Source organism: Conger conger, chromosome 12 (genome assembly GCF_963514075.1).
Source record: "Conger conger chromosome 12, fConCon1.1, whole genome shotgun sequence".
Taxonomy (NCBI): domain Eukaryota; kingdom Metazoa; phylum Chordata; class Actinopteri; order Anguilliformes; family Congridae; genus Conger; species Conger conger.
The window spans coordinates 29,085,734-29,108,676 of NC_083771.1; the positions used below are offsets into that span (position 1 = coordinate 29,085,734).

General features: G+C 46.8%; 1 protein-coding gene across 1 annotated transcript in view; it reads right to left on the reverse strand.

The window, feature by feature from the left end:
* Positions 1-6,191: 6,191 nt before the first annotated feature.
* Positions 6,192-22,943, reverse strand: part of whrna (whirlin a) — a 93,352-nt gene continuing 76,600 nt past the window's right edge. The window contains exons 6-12 of the mRNA XM_061263206.1: positions 22,286-22,498; positions 20,734-20,955; positions 17,444-17,515; positions 15,213-15,663; positions 13,266-13,426; positions 12,565-12,687; positions 6,192-6,374 (exon numbers count right to left, since the gene is read on the reverse strand). Of these exons, the coding sequence (XP_061119190.1) occupies positions 6,192-6,374; positions 12,565-12,687; positions 13,266-13,426; positions 15,213-15,663; positions 17,444-17,515; positions 20,734-20,955; positions 22,286-22,498 (1,425 nt within the window). The remainder of the gene's footprint in view (positions 6,375-12,564; positions 12,688-13,265; positions 13,427-15,212; positions 15,664-17,443; positions 17,516-20,733; positions 20,956-22,285; positions 22,499-22,943) is intronic.

A 22,943-nucleotide genomic window follows, 5' to 3' on the forward strand; every position in this document is an offset into this window, starting at 1 on the left:
ATTTTGCATTTTTATTTTACTGTTAGAATTATTGTGTTAAATATTTGTAAAACATCAGGCTAAATATATGTCGGCTGTAATATTATTAACCTACTACATTTGATATTTCACTCAATATTTAAATAGTGATACTTAGTGAAGCAATTTGCCAGTTAATCGCAATAAAATTGAGGGCGCGCAGGACACCAAATATAGCCTACTATTTGAACAACTTTGATCCTGATGTGACACGATTCTGGTGTCTATATTAGCTTGTAACCGTTTTTGTGTAACCCGGCAATCTGTGTTAGCACCGAAAATTCAGTAGCTATAGCTACTGCTTCGTAGCAGTAGGCCTATTAAACATTTTCGTTAGGAGTAAATAAGCAAACTAACGTTAGCCAACGACATGCAATATCCAGACTAACAAACTAATGCAACATGCACATTTTTCTGTAACCTACCTCACACGTTTGTTTCTCAAGAAATAAAGCTTCATGTTAGAATTTGGGTAGCTTCAGAGAGACGCCGAGGTTACAGACTTCAAAGTTGCCTAGCAAATCACAGGTTGCCTTGAGAACAGCATATAAACTAACAAACTCGACCTGTGTCACCAAGCGACAGGGCAACCACGGCTTCTGAAAACTGCCCTAGTCCCAAATTGCTCGCTGAATCCTGCTACACAGATTCGACACAGGGATGCACATATCAGCTTGGTTAAGCAGCTTTGCTTCACACATTTCTTCGTCTGATTAGGTTGCATTTAGAAACAATAGTAGGAGTTAGTTGTTAATGATAGGCGAATAAAGTTGGCTTAATAACTTGAGCTGGGTCCAACCGTTTCGATATTTATTCACAATTGTGTCGGACTTTTGAAAAACATTTAATGATAAGCGTCCTCCCCGTACAGTTAAATATTTAGGCTACTGTAGCTAGATTCATTAGTTTGTAGCTGCGGACTTAAATAGCCTACATCTTATTGCTGGACCCGGAGTTGAGGAACGTTTGACATATCCGAGACGCATTTTGGCCAACATGCATAACAGAATAACTGCACGTTTTATCAGGACATTCGTGCACTCTTTTCAATCGTCACAATTTCTTGAATATTCGAGCAAACTCTGTAATGTAATGGCGTACCTAGTCTATATTCTGTGGATTTATTAATTTGTGGATGATGCGAAACAATCTTACGCAGGCAACTTATGTATTAAATCAAGGACAAAAATCTGACAATTGCATAGCCAATCCATATTGAAAAACCACGATTTTAATTATAATTAATGTCCCCAAGAAGGAACCGACGGTGTTAGAAGGATATTGTGATGGGCTAACTAATGTCCTCCAAAGCCTTCTTCGTTTTATTAATTTTCTGTAACGTGAAAAACGCTACCCTTTGCTGCCACGCAAGGGAGCTGTAAGACCACCACCGGCTACCGTGCGCGAGCCAGGCTGTGATATAGAATATTGCTGTGATATTGCTGTCAATATAGAAAGCTGGGCCATATTGTAGGCCTATTAGAAAGTTGAGAACCGACTCAAAATAAAGAGCATTATAACATTCAGGATCAACAACACCGACAGTAAAATGAATAAAATGTTGAACATGAACCTTAATATTCGGAAGAGAAAATGTAAGCATAAACTCGAGTAATGGCTACATGGCTAGGCTTGAATATGCCTGAATTCCTGAGAGAGAGAAAGAAACATAGAGAGAAAGAGAAAGAGAACACCTCTTTCATAATACCCATGAAGGACAAATTTTGAATAAAAAAGTTGTGAGTGTGTTGATAGGTGCTGAAAGAATGGTATATTCTGCAGTGGTTTAAAATGTGAGGATAGCGGCTATAATTTATTCCCAGGAAAATTCTTTAAGAATGAAAACGATAGGCAGCCTCATTTGGAAGAGCTTTAACGACTTATCATATCTGTAAAACATCATATATTTGAACCAGAGAGAGGAGAGACATTGCAATGTCACATTAATTAGTACACAGTTTTGTGTATCAGTTCATTACCCTGTTTTAATTATTTGCATTATCTTTGTAGATTCTCAGTCATGCAGTTATACTGTATGTTGTTTTTCATTTCGTAATATTATAATTTCAATATGTGTATGGAAATAAAACATGTATCTTCGTGCCAGTAAAGCTTAAGATAATTGTTTCTGTAAGAACAGCTGAGCCATTAAATCTTTAAAAAAAATGTTTTAACCTTGTCCTTTTGTTGATTGCCATACAGACAACACTGTATATTGTCAGGCCAGTGAAGCACCTATAAAATGGAAATTGAAAAGTAATTTGGAGAGTTAAAGAAGAGAAAAGAAGAAGAGTGAAGTCAGCGTTTCCCTGGCTGTGGAGGCACAGTACCGTCTTTGCCACTCGCCGCAGTGACAGCCATTGGTCCTCCAAGCCTTGATCCGCGTACTTTCTTGCAATAACCGAGAGGATAAGCGATAATGGGATGCTGCAGGGTCTCCCAGGCCTGCCCGCAGGGTCTCTGCTGCGTTAGAGGTCATGATGACAGGAAGAGATGAGGCCCTTTAAGTCTCAGTTTAGAATTACAAGCCCTAGGACTGACACTCTCAGAATGGCAAGTGCTCAAAGCACCATATCGTCAACTCACAGTCCTGTTTAGGGCAGGGCTGTGACCTTAAAGTCCTGGGTGTCAGATTAAACGGGCCAAACATTTATAGTTTATAGTTACTTATTTAGTCATTAATGTGAGGGAATATTTTACAATTTTTTCTCAATGATCAAATGACCAAGAGTGTGTATCGATGGCAGGTCACATTCACCCCCTGGCATGCCTGATTTATACAAACCTGATTTAGAATAAGAGAATCTTTTTTGTCTGCAATCTTATGGAGCCACTGCAGAATGGAGTTGACCAGTGTAACAATAAAGAAGTGATGAAGAAAACTGGTCCACACTTACTTTCTTATCCAAAGAAACTTGCATAACAATTTTTTAAAAATTTATGATTTTGACAAATCCATTTTAACACTGTGCACTGCTAGCAGATAAAAGCACTGCTGACCTTCACCACTGCTGCATTTCCTCATTAGTCTTAAAAATTGGCTGTAAGTTTTAAAGTTAAATCCCAAGGGTTTAAAAGACGAGTTAACACTGTCCTGCGTCTTGTAAAATGTATTCTTATAAAAGTGTTCATATAAAACAGGACTAGAATTGATAGTTTTTTCATGTACATGCATTGTATATTTGTTTATATGATTCTTTTTTTATTTCAGTTTTGTTTGTATCATGTTCAAAGCACAGTTAATTGATCATTGGATACCCAGATTGTTTGTAAATCGGGTCACCCTCCCTATGGAGGACTGGAGCAATACTGAAGTCCTACAGCATGGCAGAAACACGCTTCCTTTGACGATGACTGCATTATATAATAGTTTGAAGTGAGACTTCCATTCTTTGGTCCTCATCTGTACACGTCACTGATGTACAGTCAGGCACTACCATAAATGATAAAATATCCAGTAGAAATAGAATTATTAAGTTGCATATGATTGTTCATTCACCTTTGTTGTCACAACAAAGGAAAGGTTTTTTTTAAACATAATATGAATAAAATGTAAGGCCCAGCGGGTGGGAGAATAGTGCCTCATGAGAACCACACCAGATGATATTTGACGACTCAGCACAAAGAAAATAAAGTTCGAGCCGAGATAATCAGAGTCTCTGGCTATCCTCCAAAACCCGATGAGAATCCATCTCTTCAAACCGCCATCGTAGGGCATCAACCCAGGCTGCCTCTCTCTCTCCGAGAACTATCTGAGAATCGCTGATCTTCAGCAACTTCGTAATTACTGGTGCACTACATAATGATCCTTACAGCTCTTTTACTGCGTGTGGAATTGCATAAATGGCTTAAATACTTACTTACAGGTCTTTCAAATTTAATTATAGAATTGTTTTAAGCAAGGAACCTCTGTTTTTTGTGTGTAATCAATTCTGGCATTATGCTGGTGGTCCATACATCATTGTATGGACTATTTTGTGAGTAGTATAGCATAAAAAAGCAGTCTGCCAGTTTGTAATAACACACAATCTATAGTCTCTTCTGATGGATAAGTCTCTCCTAACGACAAGAGGCAACATGCGTTTGTAGTGCTGTATTACAGTGCAAAACATCCGCTGTTACAGAATTCTACTGGGCCTTAATGGAATGCTTTCGGCAACAGGGAGACGAAGCTTTCACTATTCAAACAGAGCCGAGCGTCTGGTGAATCTATAGGGTCTATAGGGAGTTTCTACTGTATCACTCTGGCAGAATGTGTGTTCTAACAGTGGCATAATAAAACATTACACCTGAGGTCCTACCCTGGAGTCACAGATGCATACCAACTGAAACACACAAAGAAATAAACAGCCAAAAAGCCAAAAACAGGCAGGACTCAGAAATGGCCTTTACTGTCATCTAAACAGTTACAGTATAAAGTTGTACAGTATATATTTATGGATCACAACTTCATTAGTATATTCATGTTGTATTCATATTCCTCCATACATTAGAAGTTCATAATTGTAATTCAGTATAAAATATATATTTTTAATCTTGGGAGCACGTGCACAGGTGAATGGAACCCTTCCACACAACTGCCTGTCTGTCCCTTTAGAAAAATACAGCAGGATTCTGCATATGACTCTCATCCACAAACACAATGTATTACCATGTGTTCAAAATAGCATTTTTGAAGTCAATCATCCTTCAGTTTGTTCCTATGAACTGAATACTGTCTCGAAGATCAGTGTCACTTTTGCGATCGCTCCAAATAAAACAAACAAAAAAACACCTGAAGTTTCCCCACACCTGAGATGTCAACCCCCCCTCCCCCTCCCCCCATTCCCCCCTTCTCTCTCCCTCCCTCTCTCCTATTGCACAATTGTTTTCAATCCTTTTCTTCTTCCTTTCCCCTTCCCTCATTTGCTCTCTCCCCCATAATGAAGTAATAATGGTAAAGTGCCTCGGTTTCTCCATTGTGTTTACTCTCCGTTTAAGCTCTGTGAATGTGTTGGGGTTGCCATTGTAAACCATAGACCCACCTTTCTAAACCCCAGCCCTGCCCCCCCCCCCCCCACTCAATCACCAGTGCTCATTGTAATTACAGTGCAGTGGACACAATGGACTGGGAACAGCACAAATGAAAATACAGACCACAGGCAATTGAGAAAAAAAAATGTTGCAAAGGAAAAGCCAAAAACGGTGGGTTTTTCAAAACGTTTTTTGGAAGGTTCCCACATAACACTGTTTTATGTAGTCTCACATTGTACAACTCTGCTTTACCTTTTGTGTATTTACATATATTCATTTATACAGAGGAACTTATTATAAAATAAGCCAACAGCTCCGTGTACGTATAAAAAAGGGCTTTGGGAAAGAGCGATGGTACAGTGCGTCTGTGATTATGTGTGTACAGCACGTTCCCCCAGGTGCAAACAGTGACAGATTGACACGGAGATTAGACACACAGCGGCATTAGCAGGAGGGGGAGGGAAGATGTCTCCCACTGCGGTGCGATACTGGAGAGAGAGTTCAACAGTCCAGCCCTGTGCCATCCCACTGAAGCCCAGCAGTGTGGAGACCACAGGAAGTGCAGAAACAGGACGCCACAGAACCCCTGGGGGAGGAGGGGGGGATCATGGGACCCTTACATATGCTGCGTCGCCTAGAAGAGGGTGTGTGTGGTGGACGTTTCAGGGAGAAGGTCCTGTGGGACTGGAGCTTTAGTGTCCACCTTTTGTTTACTGTTGGGGCATCTAAACACCTATGGGAGGACCCACCCCCTTGTTGTCCCGATGATGCGTCGCTGCCCCCTTCCATTGGCTGGACGCTGGCCTGTAAGGGGCCTGGCATTGGTCAGGTGCGTTTGCTCCACACTGCAGGGGTTTTCTTTTTGCAGGGGACAGTAGTCCAACAGCCGCCCATGTACCCTTGTGGATGGGGAAGAATGTGGTGTTCACGACCGGTCAGAAACTGTTCTCCTCCCAGTGCTCCAACTTGCAGCGAGCTGCTGGGGGCGAGGAAGCGGGAGGAAGAGGAAGAGGAAGAAGAGGAGGAGGAAAGGGAGTATGGCCGAAAACATGCAAACATATTTCTGACCCCCCCCTGTCCGTACTCATCAGGCTTTCCACCTCCCCTCGCCAGCCGTCCCCCGTGCCTCCCCTGTGACCTCTACAGGGTCTACAGCCTCTCTACAGCGCCACGTTGAACTCGGTGACCAGGAAGTCGATGTAGTCCCTCTCCTTGGTCTTGAAGGCCTCGGCGATGAGCTGCGCTGCGTGCCGGTGCTCCCGCCCCCTCAGCGACACGCCGTTCACCTCCAGGATCACCTGACCCACCCGCAGCTGCCCGCAGTTATGGGCAGAGCCCCCCCTCTGCCACGGAGCGTGGGGGGAGGAGGAGGAGGGAGAGGGAGAGAGAGAGAGAGTGTGTGAGAGATAGGGAGAGAGAGAGAATGAGAGTGTGAGAGATAGGGAGAGAGAGAATGAGAGAGGGAGAGAGAGAGAGAATGAGAGAGAATAAGAGAGTATGTGTGTGAGAGAGATAGGGGGAGAGACAGATAATGAGAGAGAGGGAGAGAGAATGAGAGAGAGAGGGAGAGAGAGAAGAAACATAATTACTTCTCCGGTGTTACATCCATTGCCACAGTATTGCGTGTGGTCACAGTGAATTAATGTGTTTTCAGAAGCCTCAAATTGGAATATTTAGGTGTCAATTGAAGGGAGGCTGGGCCGGTGCTGTTAAGAACACTGAGTAACACTGGGTCAGTCTAATCTGAGAGGCCTCAGCACCCAGTGCAATATCAATGATGGCTTTCTAAACAAAGCGTGACACAAAAATGATTTCTTTTACTCCACTTTATTGACCCGTACACCATATCTGATATCAATCCTCCCAGGAACAGCCGTTATCACTGTTACTGCTCTGTTAACGCTTTGGCACTGGCGGTTTCTGTAAAGGCGGCCTAGCCCTCTTGCTGCTCAGTGAATAGGGTTGCCAGATAGGGGGATTTATCCTTAACAAGATCGAATTCTGGAGTTTTCTTTAGAAATATTATTTCACTTTATTTCAGTAGTGTATTCAATGTTTTTCAGTTTTCAATGGCCCCACACAGATGAGACCAGGTCCTGCAGCTATTTGCTGCCACCATGCGCTACAGTATACCACCTACTTTCACAAATGAGCTTACTTCCTTGACCAAGGAGGTAATAATGAGTCAAATCAGGTGGGTTAGTATGGCTGGAGAAAATACCCGCAGACACTGTGGCATTCTGAACCTGAGTTCAGTATCCCTGTTTCAGATATTTCCAGAAAGTTCTGATGGCTTGTCAGTTGTATAATGCTGTTGAGTGCAGTGGTATCAAGTTGAATGTGACATTTGGAAACAAACCGATGGCAACCTTTTAGACCAGCTGGGATTTAAGAACATTTCTAAAAACAGACACATCTGCTTGCCTGGCATGATGCTCACAGAGGGTAACTCTCTGTGTGATTGTCTCAGTGAGCCAATCACCAGCAATCAAAGATAGTGCTAAATGTGTTTATTTTTCACTAAAGCTTGTTTTGGTGTCTCTATTGAGTACCCAAAAAGAGCACTGGGGTTGATTACCAAATTTCCAAATTACCCATAATTCCTGATCACTACAGGAAAATAATTTTAAGGGCGAAGAGAGAGGTTATGGAAACCATCCCGTGATTTTGAAGCATTCCATATTTTTGATTGGAACATCTGTTTTTGATGTTCCAAAAACAGATGTTCCAAAGAGTGGAAAACTGAAATAAGATTTAATATTTTAAAAAATAATCATGTAATGTAAACATGGACAACCTCTGGAGTTATAATATCACTACACAAGCAGCTTTGGAATTACTTGAAGAATATCTTCTTGCTTTAAACCACAAATCTGATGATGCCACTATATAAGATATTATTAAGCCAGCAGGTCATCAGAAATTCATTGCATATAAAACACTGTCTGAGCCCATCAAAAGCATACACTAAAACTGAAATCAGTTTTCATCTCCGGAAAGCCAACTATACAATCTTAATAGAAATTTCAGTGTAAATATACATGGCTGTCAATAATAGACGGGGGAATTTTAAAGGATGTTTACAGTATAGGAGCGTAGTATTGGAAAATTTGTACAACTGAAGATGGAGGGATTCCAGTGATATTTTGGGTGTAACTATCCACCTACCTTGGGTTTAATACTTTATTAGTAATACATTAACCTTGTAGGCACCAGTAAAATTTCCAGGACATGACTGACAAATTTTAACCCGGCTTCATCAATATTTAGAATAAAAATATTTTTATATGATTGCATACGATTGTATGTCACAGATATGTTTGGTCCAGGAAATCTATATAACAAAATGGGATTAAGGACTTAGCTGGCTAGTTTTTGGAAACATTCTTAAGTTGATCTAAATTCAAAATGTTTATAAAAATGAGCCAGACAAATCCTTAATCCCATTTGGCAGAAAAGCCTCTGAAGTCCTCTCTAGCTCTGCCTTCCTTCCGGCAGGTAAAAGTTTCTGTGTGGAAGTGAGGGAACAAGCAGCCATTATGCCTCTCCAAGCAAAGCTCCCGTCCGACTCCCAAGAACCGACCGACACGCGTTCACACATCCATCGCATCTGGATTCTGGGCCCCTCCAGATCAAGCCTTTTTTTAATTTAATCTTGCCGTTTTCAACAGCACCTGAATGTCCAAGTGTGCTCACACCACCTGCTGCCAAAACACACCTCCTGAAAAACACACGGTGTGAGCCGGCTGCTTCTTCCCACATCATCGCCCAATCATACGAGCGAGCAGAATTCAACGCACGGGCACCCGGACAGCCAACAGAGGTCCCTGAACACTGCTGTCCCTGAACACTGCTGTCCCCGCAGACCGAATCCCTCTCATCCCATATATCCCTTGGAGGGCCGCAGTGTCTGCTGGTGTTTCTGCTTTCAATCAGCAGCCAATTAAGGCCTTGAGAACAAGGTGTGTGGACTCTTTAGCCAATTAAAGACTTCGAAATGTATCTCTCGTGCTGAAACACACCCAAAACCAGCGGACACTGCGGCCCTCCAGGACTGGAGTGTGACACCCCTGCCTTAAGCGATACAGATCCCATTGTGAGCTACATGGCTGCATTTGCTCTTAGACCATGGTGTGCGCTATTGCACTGCAAGGGAGCCGCCCAGCAGCCCTGCATCAGACCACATTACCCACGTTACCCACATTACCCACGTTACCCACGTTACCCACGTCAAAACACGCTAAGAGAGGGCAGGACTCGTAAAGGAAAAATCATCCGTCAGTGTGTCTCACTGCTAACGCCTGGGTCACGCCGGGCCGCTGGCAGTGGAGAGGAGCAGATTCACAAGATAAAGGGCCCCAGTGCCATCCATCGCCCAGATCTGGCCTTCAATTAACAGGAGACATACGGGCCATGAAAAATAAATAAAATAAAAATAACAGGCTCCAGTGGATTGCTAGGAGATCTTCTCCTGGAGGTGACATTTACTGCTGGCAGAGCAGATTACTATAGGTCTATTTTTTTTAAAACGCCAGGCATGAGGGTGCAATCGAGCGAGACATCAACACTTCACTGAACAGGCCGGCTAAAAGATGAACTGGGAGTGGGAGCCGGTGATAACCTTTTAGCCCGGCAGGTTTTTAAGAAAGATTTAAAAAACACACCTGCTCGCCTGGCGTGACCCTCACAGAGGGTAACTCTCTGTGTGATTGTCTCAGTGAGCCAATCACCAGCAATCAAAGGTAACGCTAAATCTGGGAGGATGTTTATTTTTTGCTTATGCTTTTGTTTGAGTACCCAAAAAGAGCATTGGGGTTGATTGGAGGGTGAAAAACAAGACTTTTTCATGGGAACAAAATAATTTGGACAACAGTGATGTGAAGCATTCCATATTTTTGATGGCAACATCTGTTTTTCATCCAGAAAAATAAGAAATAAGCAGAAAACCACAACACTTCTCATAAAACATAACTCTTTTTGGATGTTCTGCTATGTTAATGCTGCCAAGGAAGGAACCTAAATTAGTCACATTAAGATTAGGGACACCAATCAACAAAACCTGTCAACACATACAGCTGTAGTGATGTTTTACAGTTAGGAACAACCTCCATTTCAATGTGACGCTGTGTGAAAATATTTGAACATTTAGTCTCATATTTATAAGAAAAACATACAAACAAAAATGAACCCATTGGAATGCAATTACTTTAGTCATCACTAGTTCAAAGCCTGAAAAAAAACAAAAAACGCAAAATTTGGCTCTATTCACACAGCATTTTGATATGGAAATCTCAATATGCTCTGCCCCTTTCTTCTCCATGCTGCAATTAGCCTAAGTACAAGAGAGACAGAATAAAATGCATTAAATTCCTGAATTCACATTACGCAGATGCTGAATGAACTCTCTCTGCCGCAGTCTGGGTTGAAACCCACGCAAGCCGGTCCATTAGCAGACCCCGCCCTCTCCGCCTCCCTCCCTCAGTGCTTCTGTGCAGGGGGGAAGAGGAAAGGTTGTCCCCTTCGATCTTCCTCTTGATGATTTCACCATTCACCCTCCCTCCTGAACCCACCCCCACCCAGCCCCACGCTGTGTAATCAGCCGTTTCATACCGCCAAGGATGACTTTCAATCACTCGCAGGGGAAAAAAACACTAAAGAGGAATACCGAGAAAAACGCGACGCTTTGAAGAAACCAGGGTGCCGGAGCTGTGACTCAGTTCAGAAATGTCACTCCACATTTCCACACGCAGACGGATAAATAGGGCAGATAGAATAGAATGAGGAATTAAAAGCCGAATGGAGGAATGAAATGAAATGAAATTTTCATTTCTGCCGGGCCGGAGCCGTACCAGGACACCGGATATACACGCGTGTCCTTGGCTTGTAAGGGACGCAGAGAGAGTCAGGCGTGTGGATTCTCTCAGTGACATCGGGGTCAAATCTGCCCGTCCCTCAACACCCGCTCTGCACGGGCACTGTCCCAGCCCTGGTGCGCTCGCTCCTGGACCACTGCAGCCCCCCTGTCACCGGCCTCCCCGCTCGCACGGCCAAAGCCCTGCAGCTAACGCGCTACGCAGCTAACGCGCGACATAGCAAACGCGCTACGCAGCTAACGCGCTATGCAGCCACACGCGCTATGCAGCCACACGCGCTACGCAGCTAACGCGCCACACAGCTAACGTGCCACGCAGCTAACACGCGACGTAGCTAACGCGCGACGTAGCTAACGCGCTACGCAGCTAACGCGCTACGCAGCCACACGACCGTCACACCCCTTCACGCGCTGTTACCGCTCACATCAGGATTAAAACCTTCACAGGCCTCCAGGGAGGTGACTGAAGCAGCTCCACTATCACACACACACTCTCCACACCCCACACACCCCTCACCCTACACACCCCTCACCCCCCACCCCACACACCCCTCACCCCTCACACCCCTCACCCCACACACCGCTCCCCCCACACACCGCTCACCCCACACACCCCCCACCCCACACCCCTCACACCCCACACCCCGGGCAGGTCTCTCTCTGCTCCGCAGCCTAGAGGTGCCTGCCCCCCCTATCACTTCCCCCGGTCACACTGGCACCATAATGCTGCAATGAACCTGCCAATGTGGTCAGGGCAGCACAGTCATTGGGCATCTTTCCATAGCATAGCAGTCTCACCCTTTGCACTAATTCAGAGTATTGTATTTTTACGGTTTTAGATTATCTTATGGTTTCATGTTACTTTTCCAAGGCCTTGTAATGGATGTAGTCTGTATGGATTTGGTTCTTGCTCAGTGATTCAGTGATGCAGTGTCTTGCTGGTCGGGGATTACGACGCTTGCCAGATCTGCCACTGTTTCTCATATTAATCAGGCGAATGCACTTATGTTCTCCTATGCTCTGAGTTGCTCTGGATAAGAGCATCTGCTAAATGAATGTAATGTAATGTCATGCTGCCTGTGTTCAGCTCAAACCGGCTCAAAGTGGCTCTCCTCGAGGCCTCATGTTCTGTCTCTGTCGCTGCGATTCCCCTTCCTGCCAAGGCTGTTTCAGCTGCCAAACGCCGGCGCTCCAGAACCCCGCCTGGCCCGCTCACACTTAAGTGCCACAGGAAACATTACAATATCCACAGAGAGCCTGTTTGGTTTAGTCAGGGGGGAAGGGGGTGTAATGAGCACACAGGACAGATTGAACATTTTGAAAAGAACAAGCCACTCAGCCCGTTTAAACTCATTATTTAGGACCCCGTGCAGCGTCAAAGCCACGACGGGAACATCGAGAGGGTCTCCGCCTCGACTACAACACCTGGCGAGTCCCTCCTCTTGCCGACAACTCTGTAAGGAAATGTGCATGTTGGGAAGAGGCCAACAGTTGATTAGACTAAGCAGGAGACAATCCTCCCCTGGAGCAATGCAGGGTTGAGGGCCTCGCTCAAGGGCCCGACGGCTGTGCGGATCTTATTGTGGCAATACCGGGGATCGAACCCGCCGACTTTGCGGTCAGGTGAGTGGCCGGTACGGTAGGTGTGGGCGGGGACTCACCTGTATGGTGACGATGCGTGGGAGGGGCTGCCGCGTATTGGCCCCGCCCTCGATGGCGATTCCCAGTGTGCCTGAGCTCTTGGCCACGCGCACCAGGGTGGAGGTGGGCTCCAATAAACCAGGCTGTGGAGCGAGGGCGAGGGAGAGAGAGAGAGAGAGAGAGAAATATAGGAAAATAAATAATAAAAAGACAAGTTAGGAATGATTCTACAGTCATAGTGAAACATAGTGTTGATATCAACGTCCTATGGCAAGCCCTACACTCCCAACCCTACTGCCCCGACAATTGCTCCCCTGCACAGAGTCCTCACAGTACACCCGACACACCAACACCAGGGTCAGGACCACAAACACAGATCTGTGGCCCCCGGCCCCTGGCCCAGAATCACAGAACCGTCTCCACCCCGTTGATCCAGTATCAACTGCTTGTGCTCAGCTTTACAGTGCAATGAGATGAGTCACATGATATATGGAGGGCAACTAAAACAAACTAATGCGAAACTCAAAGACAAAGTCAAATCAGAAAACTCAAAATGAACTCGAAAAACAAACAAGGAAGGAATAAAATTAGAATGCGCTGCGGTTAATTCCACATCCCCCGGCGCTGCGAGGCGTAATCTCCCTAAAGCCCGCGGTACGCTGGGGAAACTCGCGCCGTTACTCTCCTGTGCCGCCCCCGGCCCGTTCCTCTGCTCTCTCACCGGTTTGGAGATGCCCTCCCCTCCCTGCCCCTCCCGCGAGGGGCGTGGCCGGGCGGGACGGGGACTGCTGTCCTTGCTCAACCCCCCCGACTCTGCGATGTCCACTCCACTGTCCTCGCTGAGCGTCTGTCCACTGTCTGACAGCCGGGACAGAGCGGCTCCTTCAGGGGCAGAGAGAGAGAGAGAGAGAGAGAGAGAGCTGTGTACACGCTGTCATACACACAGTACATATACCTATACATGAAGAGGCAGCCTGTAGCGTAGTGGTTAAGGTAAATGACTGGGACACGCAAGGTTGGTGGTCTGATCCCCAGTGTAGCCACAATAAGACCCGCACAGCTGTTGGGCCCTTGAGCAAAGCCCTTAACCCTGCATTGCTCCAGGGGAGGATTGTCTCCTGCTTAGTCTAATCAACTGTATGTTGCTCTGGATAATAGCATCTGCCAAATGCCATTAATGCAATGTAATGTAACATACACTTAAAGAAGCATTACATTTTACAATAATGGAACTTCACTCTTATCCAGAGCGACATACAGTTGATTAGACTAAGCAGGAGACAATCCTCCCCTGGAGCAATGCGGGGTTAAGGGCCTTGCTCAAGAGCCCAACAGCTGTGCGGATCTTATTGTGGCTACATCGGGATTAGAACCACCGACCTTGTGGGTCCCAGTCATGTACCTTAACCACTACACAGACCGCCCTACAAGCACACACCAACAGTTACTAAAACCCATTTACACACTCTCTGAGTTTCTCAGAAGCCACATGACAGACCCTGAGACCTCCTGGAAGAAGAGTTTGTGGTCTGTTGAGACTAAAGTGGAGCTCTTTGTCCTGAAAACACAGTTCATCACCAAGGTAGCACCATCCGTACTGCTAAGCACGGCGGTGGCAGCTTTTCAGGGGCTCCTTTCCATCGAGGGCAAGATGAGCCGTGACGGCTGCCAGAGGCACGTCTACAATGTATTGATCCTAGGGAGGTGAACACTCCTGAGAAATTACAAATGTAGCTCTTTCATTTTTTAAAAGAATGAAACACGTTTTTTGCATCTAAAATGTATTGCAGTTGTTGTTGTTGAAGATATTTCAATAAGTTAAAATTGTAATGTAACAGGAAAAATCTGTATGTACTTACACGTGCTTTTTCACAAAGAAACGCATAAACTCTCTCACAGCTACTCTCTCTCATACACGTACACACACACATTTTCAGACAGTACAGAAATACATAGTGAAATGCAGTAAAGGAAGTACTACATCATTTTATTTTGATCTGTCGAAGCAGAGTATTTTGCAGTGTCTCAGGTGGTGACAGGACATGATGGATCAGGACGGCTAAAGGCACCATCTGCCCTTCTCCAAGCCCAATATTTTATTCCTCTCCCCCGATTTCATGAATAATTTTATGTAGACCGGTTCCTCATAAGTCTTTCACAGTGTTGGGCGGGGGAGGCAGAAGATCTATCTCCTCTCTGAGATGGCCCTGTGAAAGCTCTCTCTCAGCAAACACGCTTTTCTGTGGCTGCCGCGGCTACGTCAGCCGAAGAGCTTAACAGCTCCGCGGCTTTTATTGGTGAGTTTCCACACTCTTTTGATGGCGGAGAATCATTCAGCGAGAACGGAGCTTCTACACGGCTCCACGGAAATCACTTTCCTTTCCGGTGCAGTTCTCCGAGAATCCTTTCACAAACTCTCATTTTGTTATGATTCATGATGTGGTTTACTCCTGATTTGTGGCCAGTTCCCAGAGCCAGGAGTAGACTCTATTACAACGGGCTTGTTTAGCCATAGAAACGGATATTGTATTGGATATGAAGAAATGTTTAGCATAATATGCTCGTCTGTAAAAAGTACTTTTGAAATGGATAGTTTTTCATAAAAAAGCGCGTTCGGATTGGCTAGCGGTGTCAACATATTCCCATCAGCCACGCCCGTCTCCCTCACCTCTGGCTTGTGGCAGCGGTCGAACCTCATTCACGTCAGGCTCTGCGTTGGGCCTGTGAACCTCCACCATCACAAAGTGCTGACTGGTGCTGGGAGAAGAGGGCGGGAGCTTTTCAGGGCTCGGGGGCGGGGCCGCAGGGGTGGGGGCGGGGACAGGGGCGGGAGGGGGCGGGGCTGGCTTGGCCCTGCCAGGGGACTGCACTCGGGGGAATGGGCCAATGGGATGCTGGGTGACTAAGGAGAGCTGGGTGGTGGCCACCTCCCGTTTGGGGAGGTCAGAGGGCGCGGGAGGCAGGCCGGAGGGGGCGGTGAAGGACAGCCCACCCTGGGAGGACAGAGAGGAGGGCCTCTTTGGTTTGGGGTGGTCTCGCCGGCTGGGGCGTCTCTGGACCCCCGGTGGGGGAGGGGGTTTAAAGGAGGGAGGGGGCCCAACGACGGAGTTCACTTCATCCTGGAGTGCAAAGGACACAAGTCTGTCAAACACACACACACACACACACACACACTCACACACACACACACACACACACTCACACATATAAATGAACATAAACACACACATACATACATGCACACATGAACATAAGCACATACACACTCACACATACACACACACGAACATAAGTATACATACACACACACACACACGAACATAAGTACACACACACAAACATTTACACATGAACATAAACACACATACACACACACACACACACACGAACATAAGTACACACATACACAAACACACACGAGCATAAACATACACACACACATACACACATACTTACACATGAACATAAGCACACATACACACTTGCACAAGAACATAAACACACACACACACACACACACACACATACACACACATATACACACATACTTACACATGAACATAAGCACACATACACACTCACACTCACACATATACAACCACATATGAGCATAAACACACACACACACACACACACACACACAATTGAAAAGTAATATTGCATTCACATACTAAATGCAGAGGCAGTTCGCTCCATTGATTTTTCTCTACTTTGGGCATTTACAATTCAGCAGAAATTGGGTAAAAAAAGGTATTGGCTTCAAAACTATTTTGCCACTTACATTCCTGTTGCAATGTAGTTACAATGCATCTTACCTTCATGCCTTCATTGAATAGCACACCCACCCGCCAAACAGCAACACAAGTCAAATGCACTTCAATCTTGTAAATATTTGACGGAAATACTACACATACATTTTTTTACCAATAAATAAATCCAGCTACAGCATGCTTACATATTCACATTCCTCATTTTCCTATTCACAGTGCATACAACTTTGGAAATAGTTTCTTACACTGACCACTGCAAACTTGATTATCTACTCCATACTCTAGACCAACCATATGCAGCTCTGTTTGAAGATTCTCATTCTCAGACAACTCGGCTTTAAAAACAACACACAGATCAAACCGAACAAAACAGAAAAACAATGAGCCAGGATTGAATGGATGGATAGAAACAAACGCAGTGGAAAAGTGGTCAAAATAAACACAAATATGAAGTGAGTCTTGATTTTCAAGAGGAACTATCCAACAGGACCGTGATTGTCCAATCTGCTCAAACTACTCATATTTTTTCTCATTTTCAATCGGCCAAATGGTAAATCATTTTATGCTCATTACTGCAGCTCTCCTCTGATGTGAGAGGTCAAACTGCAGCTCTGTCCACTCCACAGTTGGGGAGAATGCATGCAGACTGCTGGTGCGTGTGTGTCCAGAGGGGGCGCTGTTGTGCAATGAGACACGGCAGTCCCACTGGAAGCCTTCCCTCCCCGGGCGATGCTGTGGCCAGTGACACGCTGCTCTGCAGGACACTGACGTGGGCTGGACTCAGTAGCAGACCGCGGGATGCTATGCGGGCGTGGTGCACACTCCTCTGGCGGTCTACAGAGCCGGGAGGAGGCACTACTGGAACAGCCCCCCTCTCCTCCCTCACTTCCACAGGCAGGGAGCACACAATCACAACCCCCACCCTCTCCAGAGACCCTGTGTTCTCTCCATTCCCCCTCTCCTTCTCTCCTCTTCTTTCTCCTTCTCATACCGTCCCACACAACTTCCCCCCTCCCTCGCTTCCACCCCTTCCTCTGTTTGTCCCTATCACCCCCCCTCCTCCCGCCCCCTTACCCCCACACCCTTGTTGCCATGGATGTGGGGGGGAGGGGGCAGGGGGAGGGCTCACCAGAGAGATGTCAGCTAGGCCGTCCAGCGCCTCCTGTGGATCTCCACAGCTCCCATCCAACGTGCTCTCATTCTGAGAGAGAGACAGGGAGAGAGAGAGAGAGAGAGAGAGAGAGAGAGAGAGACAGAGAGACAGAGTGAGAGAGAGACAGGGAGAGCAAGAGAGACAGAGAGAGAGGGAGGGAGAGAGAGAGAGACAGAGAGAGAGGGAGGGAGAGAGAGAGAGAGAAAAAGAGACAGAGACCGAGACAGGGAGTGAGTGATGGGAGAGAGAATGATTGACAGAGAGAGAGTAGAACAGACAGAGAGACAGAGAGTAGGAGAGAGAGACAGAGAAAGAGACAGAGAGAGAGAGTGAGTGAGAGAGACAGAGGCCGAGAGAGTGAGTGAGAGAGACAGAGACAGAGAGAGTGATTGAGAGCGAGGGCGAGAGAGATGAACAGATGTGCCCCAAACAGTGTGCCTTTCCAACAGTAGTAAAATGGGACTCATAAAAAAAAATGTTCCAGTAACAGAAGATATAAAGAGCTCAGCATGATCAATTAATGCGACACAACGGTAAAACTTCAAAACAATTCCATTTGCACAGAAAACACATTGTCAGTTTGAATGTTTAAACCACACGCCCATATGCGAATACACACATACACACACAAACAAACACGCATATGCACACATACACAACCACGCGCATATGCAGACACACACAAACACACACGTACAGACCAACACGCACACACAGAAACATATGCGCATAGGAACTCAGGCACGCCTGTGTACTTAAAAGGCAAACAGAAGCACCTCTCACATATCCAACAAAACCAAACCGCGGATTTAGCTCATTAAATTTCATTGAAACAAAAGAGAGAGGGAGAAAGACAAGAGAGAGGGGTCCCTGAATAAAGTGTAATTGCTTGTTTACAGGAGCTACGCTGCAGCACTTGAGGCTTATTTATTCCCAGAAAACAGTCACGTGGGCGTGCTTTATCCCAGGAAAATTAAACGCTCCGAGGAGGGACAGCAGGACGAGGAGATTGGGCCTGGCCCAGCCTCGTTGGGTGTTAACAGGAGGAGCGACTCCTGGCCCTGTGCTCTGCCCCTGCGCTCTGGCCCCTGTGCTCTGCCCCTGCGCTCTGGCCCCTGTGCTCTGCCCCTGTGCTCTGCCCCTGTGCTCTGGCCCCACACTCTGCCCCTGCGCTCTGGCCCTGTGCTCTGGCCCTGTGCTCTGCCCCTGCGCTCTGGCCCCTGTGCTCTGCCCCTGTGCTCTGCCCCTGTGCTCTGGCCCCGCACTCTGCCCCTGTGCTCTGCCCCTGCGCTCTGCCCCTGCACACTGGCCCCTGTGCTCTGCCCCTGCGCTCTGCCCCTGTGCTCTGGCCCTGTGCTCTGCCCCTGTGCTCTGGCCCCGCACTCTGCCCCTGTGCTCTGCCCCTGTGCTCTGGCCCCACACTCTGCCCCTGCGCTCTGGCCCTGTGCTCTGCCCCTGTGCTCTGGCCCCGCACTCTGCCCCTGTGCTCTGGCCCCGCACTCTCTGTTCTTACGCCCGCTGTTTTGCCAGTCGCTTATCAGCAGCACCAGGCCTGCATTCACTGCGGTGGGGGATCTTAGCCTGGTACAGCCCAGCTGCAACATCAATACGCCACTGCAGTCATTACCCAGCATGCAGCGAGAGACGCAATGCCAATGCACGCACAGCGGGAGACATGGGGGAGGAGAGAGGGATGCACACACAGAAACACACAGAAACACAGGCACATACACACACACACATACACACATATACACATGTATGCACATACACAGATACACACACACGCACACAAGCACATACACAAACACACACACATATACACACATGTATGTACATACACAGATACACACACAAGCACACACACACACACAAGCACATAGACAAACACACACACATATACACACATGTATGTACATACACAGATACACACACACACACACACACAAGCACATACACACACATGGTTGTACATACACACATACGCACACATACACACACACACACACGCACAAGCACATACACATAGACAAACACACACACACACATATATGTACATACACAGACACACACACACACACACACACACACACACACACCCACACCCACACATGCACATGCACATACAGTACAAGCATGAATGCTCACGCTCACACACACACACACACACTCACACATGTGTAGACATACACACACACACACAGAAAAGTGCTCATGCGCAGAAACATAACACACGTGCACATGCACACGCTGCTCACACACAGCCACAAGGCACACGCCCAGCACAAAAAAACACAGCACAGCACAGCAAACACATTCTGCAGGGGGGCCGCCTACCTCCATCATATCTATCAACCACAGAAGTCTCTCCTGGGGAGGGGGCGACAGGGACGGGGGGGTGAGGGCGTCCTTTGTGAGAGTGTGATGCAGTATAGGCCAGTAAATGTCTGTTCCTAATCTCTGCAAAGGTCTGGCCCTCGTTCTTTTATAGTCAGCAGGAGACACTCATCCAGCTGTCACGCTAAATACCTTCCCTGCTGTGTGCTGCCTTCTCTATGACATACAGTAACACCCCGCTCATATTCCAGCATTCCCCTGTGTGCTGCATCCTCTGAGGCTAATGGATTTATACCGGGGCGTTCAGTCAATGGGAGCACAGTACAAACACAATCAGCAGTCAAACACACAGATGGGAAGCTGCACTGTACACAACTAATCAGGCAGACAGTCAAACAGACAGACACGGCAATATACTGCACAGTACACCTCAGACAGTGACACATACAGGAAAAAGTACAGTACACATCTAATCAGCCAGACAGTGAAACAGACAGGAAAACGTACAGTACACATATAAACAGACAGACAGTGAAACAGACGGACAGAGAGAAGCATAAACAGACAGACAGTGAAACAGACAGGACAACGTATAGTACACATCTAAACAGACAGACAGTGAAACAGACAGACAGAGAGAAGTATAAACAGACAGACAGTGAAACAGATGGACAGAGAGAAGTATAAACAGACAGACAGTGAAACAGACAGGAAAACGTACAGTACACATCTAAACAGACAGACAGTGAAACAGACAGACAGAGAGAAGTATAAACAGACAGACAGTGAAACAGACAGGGAAACGTACAGTACACATCTAAACAGACAGACAGTGAAACAGACAGGAAAACGTACAGTACACATCTAAACAGACAGACAGTGAAACAGATGGACAGAGAGAAGTATAAACAGACAGACGGGTGACCTACCCGTGCGGAGCTGAGGGTGGTGGAGGTCAGGTAGCTGGCGGAGGAGGTGAGGGTGTCAGGGTAGGAGACCATGGAGAAGGAGTCGTGGTTGTGGGGCGGGGGAGCGGCCACGCCGGCCTGCCGGGCCTTCAGAGCCTGGATCTCGCGGCGCAGCACCAGCCCGTCAAAGCGCTCCAGATCCTGGGGAGCCACCAGGCCCCGCACGTCCGACAGGAGGGAGAACTGGAGCAGGGGGGACCACTCACGGTCAGAGAAAACCCAAACTATGGTTGAGGAATGGCCACTGGTAGTGCGCCAGGAGGAGGGTTGAGAGGGGTTGCAGTCACACTACCTGGACTGAACACTGCACTGCCTTACAGTGTGTGTAATTGTTACTGAAATATAAGAAAAATATACTCAATATTTGAGTATTCATTCAAGTGGGTCCTGAGATCTGACATTTTGAAACCCCTGGGCATACATTGTCCATCTAGCAGGTCCTGTATTTAATTAAGCAAACTCAGTGGGGGAAGAAATCAGTCATACAGAATGAGCACTGCAAACACACAGGTGGGCTTTGTGTGGTTTGAAGAGTGTGAATTGAGCGTGTGTTGGTTGATTTGCGCTCTCCTCAACCATAAATGAGCGCATGTGCTTGACGCACCTGCTAGGCTTGTGGCTAATTATCCAGCAGTTTCCAATAATCAAGCTTAAATCTTTTCTTAAACATCATCATTAACAGCCACTTCTCCTCCGCTGCCTCGTGCTAGCTCGTTAGCCTTAGCCGGCCTTATGTTTGGATCACACATCACATAACAACAACAGCTTTGGAGTCTGTTTGTAACATCATGTGCCTACCAACAATGGCCTAACCACTGAGATTCTCCTTTGGTGGACAGTTTAGCGTAATAATGAGAATGAGAATACAATGCAGGTCTGTCACATAAAAGCATTGAATTGATTTAGTAAAAAAACGGAATTAATGTAATTAATTAAAATGTACATATTGCAATGTCCCAATTGAACACATAATTAAAATATATTTCATCCGAGAAAAATGAAACTGAATAGCATTACAAGAGTGTACCTGTAATGTTGTAAGTGATTAATAAGATAAATATTAATCACTGGGCAAACTCTGCAATCCTGGGCAAATTCACTTATTGGATCCCAGTAGCATTCTGAGAAACAAAAATGACTAGCTGGGTGTTAACAGGCTGCTTATGCGGTGCAAAACTCTCAAAAAAAAAACAGGTTGTCTCACCTTGAAGTGTGAGATTCATGGCTCACCTTGGCACAGATGATTCACGACTCACCAAATCCGACTGATTCACGACTCACCTGGGCATGGGTGACTGTTGACTCACCTGATGTGGGCAATTTGGGACTTGATGTCCACGATCAGTGACTCATTTTAGCACCGGTGATTTGCAACTCACCTCGACGTGGGTGATTTGCGACTCACCTCGACGTTGGTGATTTGTGACTCACCTTTAGCATACTGCGGGTGACTGGTGACTCAAATCGGTGGGTGATTGCCGACTCACCTTAGCGGATATGATTTGAGACTCACCTTGGCGTGGGTGTTAAACAGCTCGAACAGAGCCATGACCAGAGACTCCACTGCGATGTGGCCGTCCCGGTACTCCTCCAGGTAGTATCCCATGGTCTGCCGCTCCGCCTCCGTCAGCAGGTGGCGCGCCTGCTCCTCCAGGAGGGCCCGGGGCGGGGTCACCAGGCTGGACAGGGTCACCTGAGAGCCGGCCACGCCCTTATAGAACATGGGCTGGGCCAGGACCAAGGGGGGTGAGGGGGAGGAGAAGAAAGAGGGAGACAGATGAGATAGAGAAAGGGAGAGGGTGAAGAGGGGAGCGGAAGGGTGGAGGGAGAGGGGGAAGAGAAAGAAAAGGGAGAAGGGAAGATGGGCAGAGAAGATAGAGAAAGGGAGAAGGTTAAGGGGGAGTGGAAGGGTAGAGGTAGAAGAGAAAGAAAAGAGGGAGAGAGAGGGAGAAGAAAGGAGAGGCAGAGAAGATAGAGAAAGGGAGAGGGTGAAGAGGGGAGTGGAAGGGCGCAGGGAGAGGGGGAAGAAGAGAAAGGAGACAATGGGGGAAAGGGCGAATGGGTGGACAGAAGGAAAAGGGGGAGAGGGAGAAGAGAAGATGAGTAGGATTGAAGAGGGGAAGAAAGAGGATGAAGCAGGCAGGGAAGAAGAGAGAAGCACAGAGGTAGGC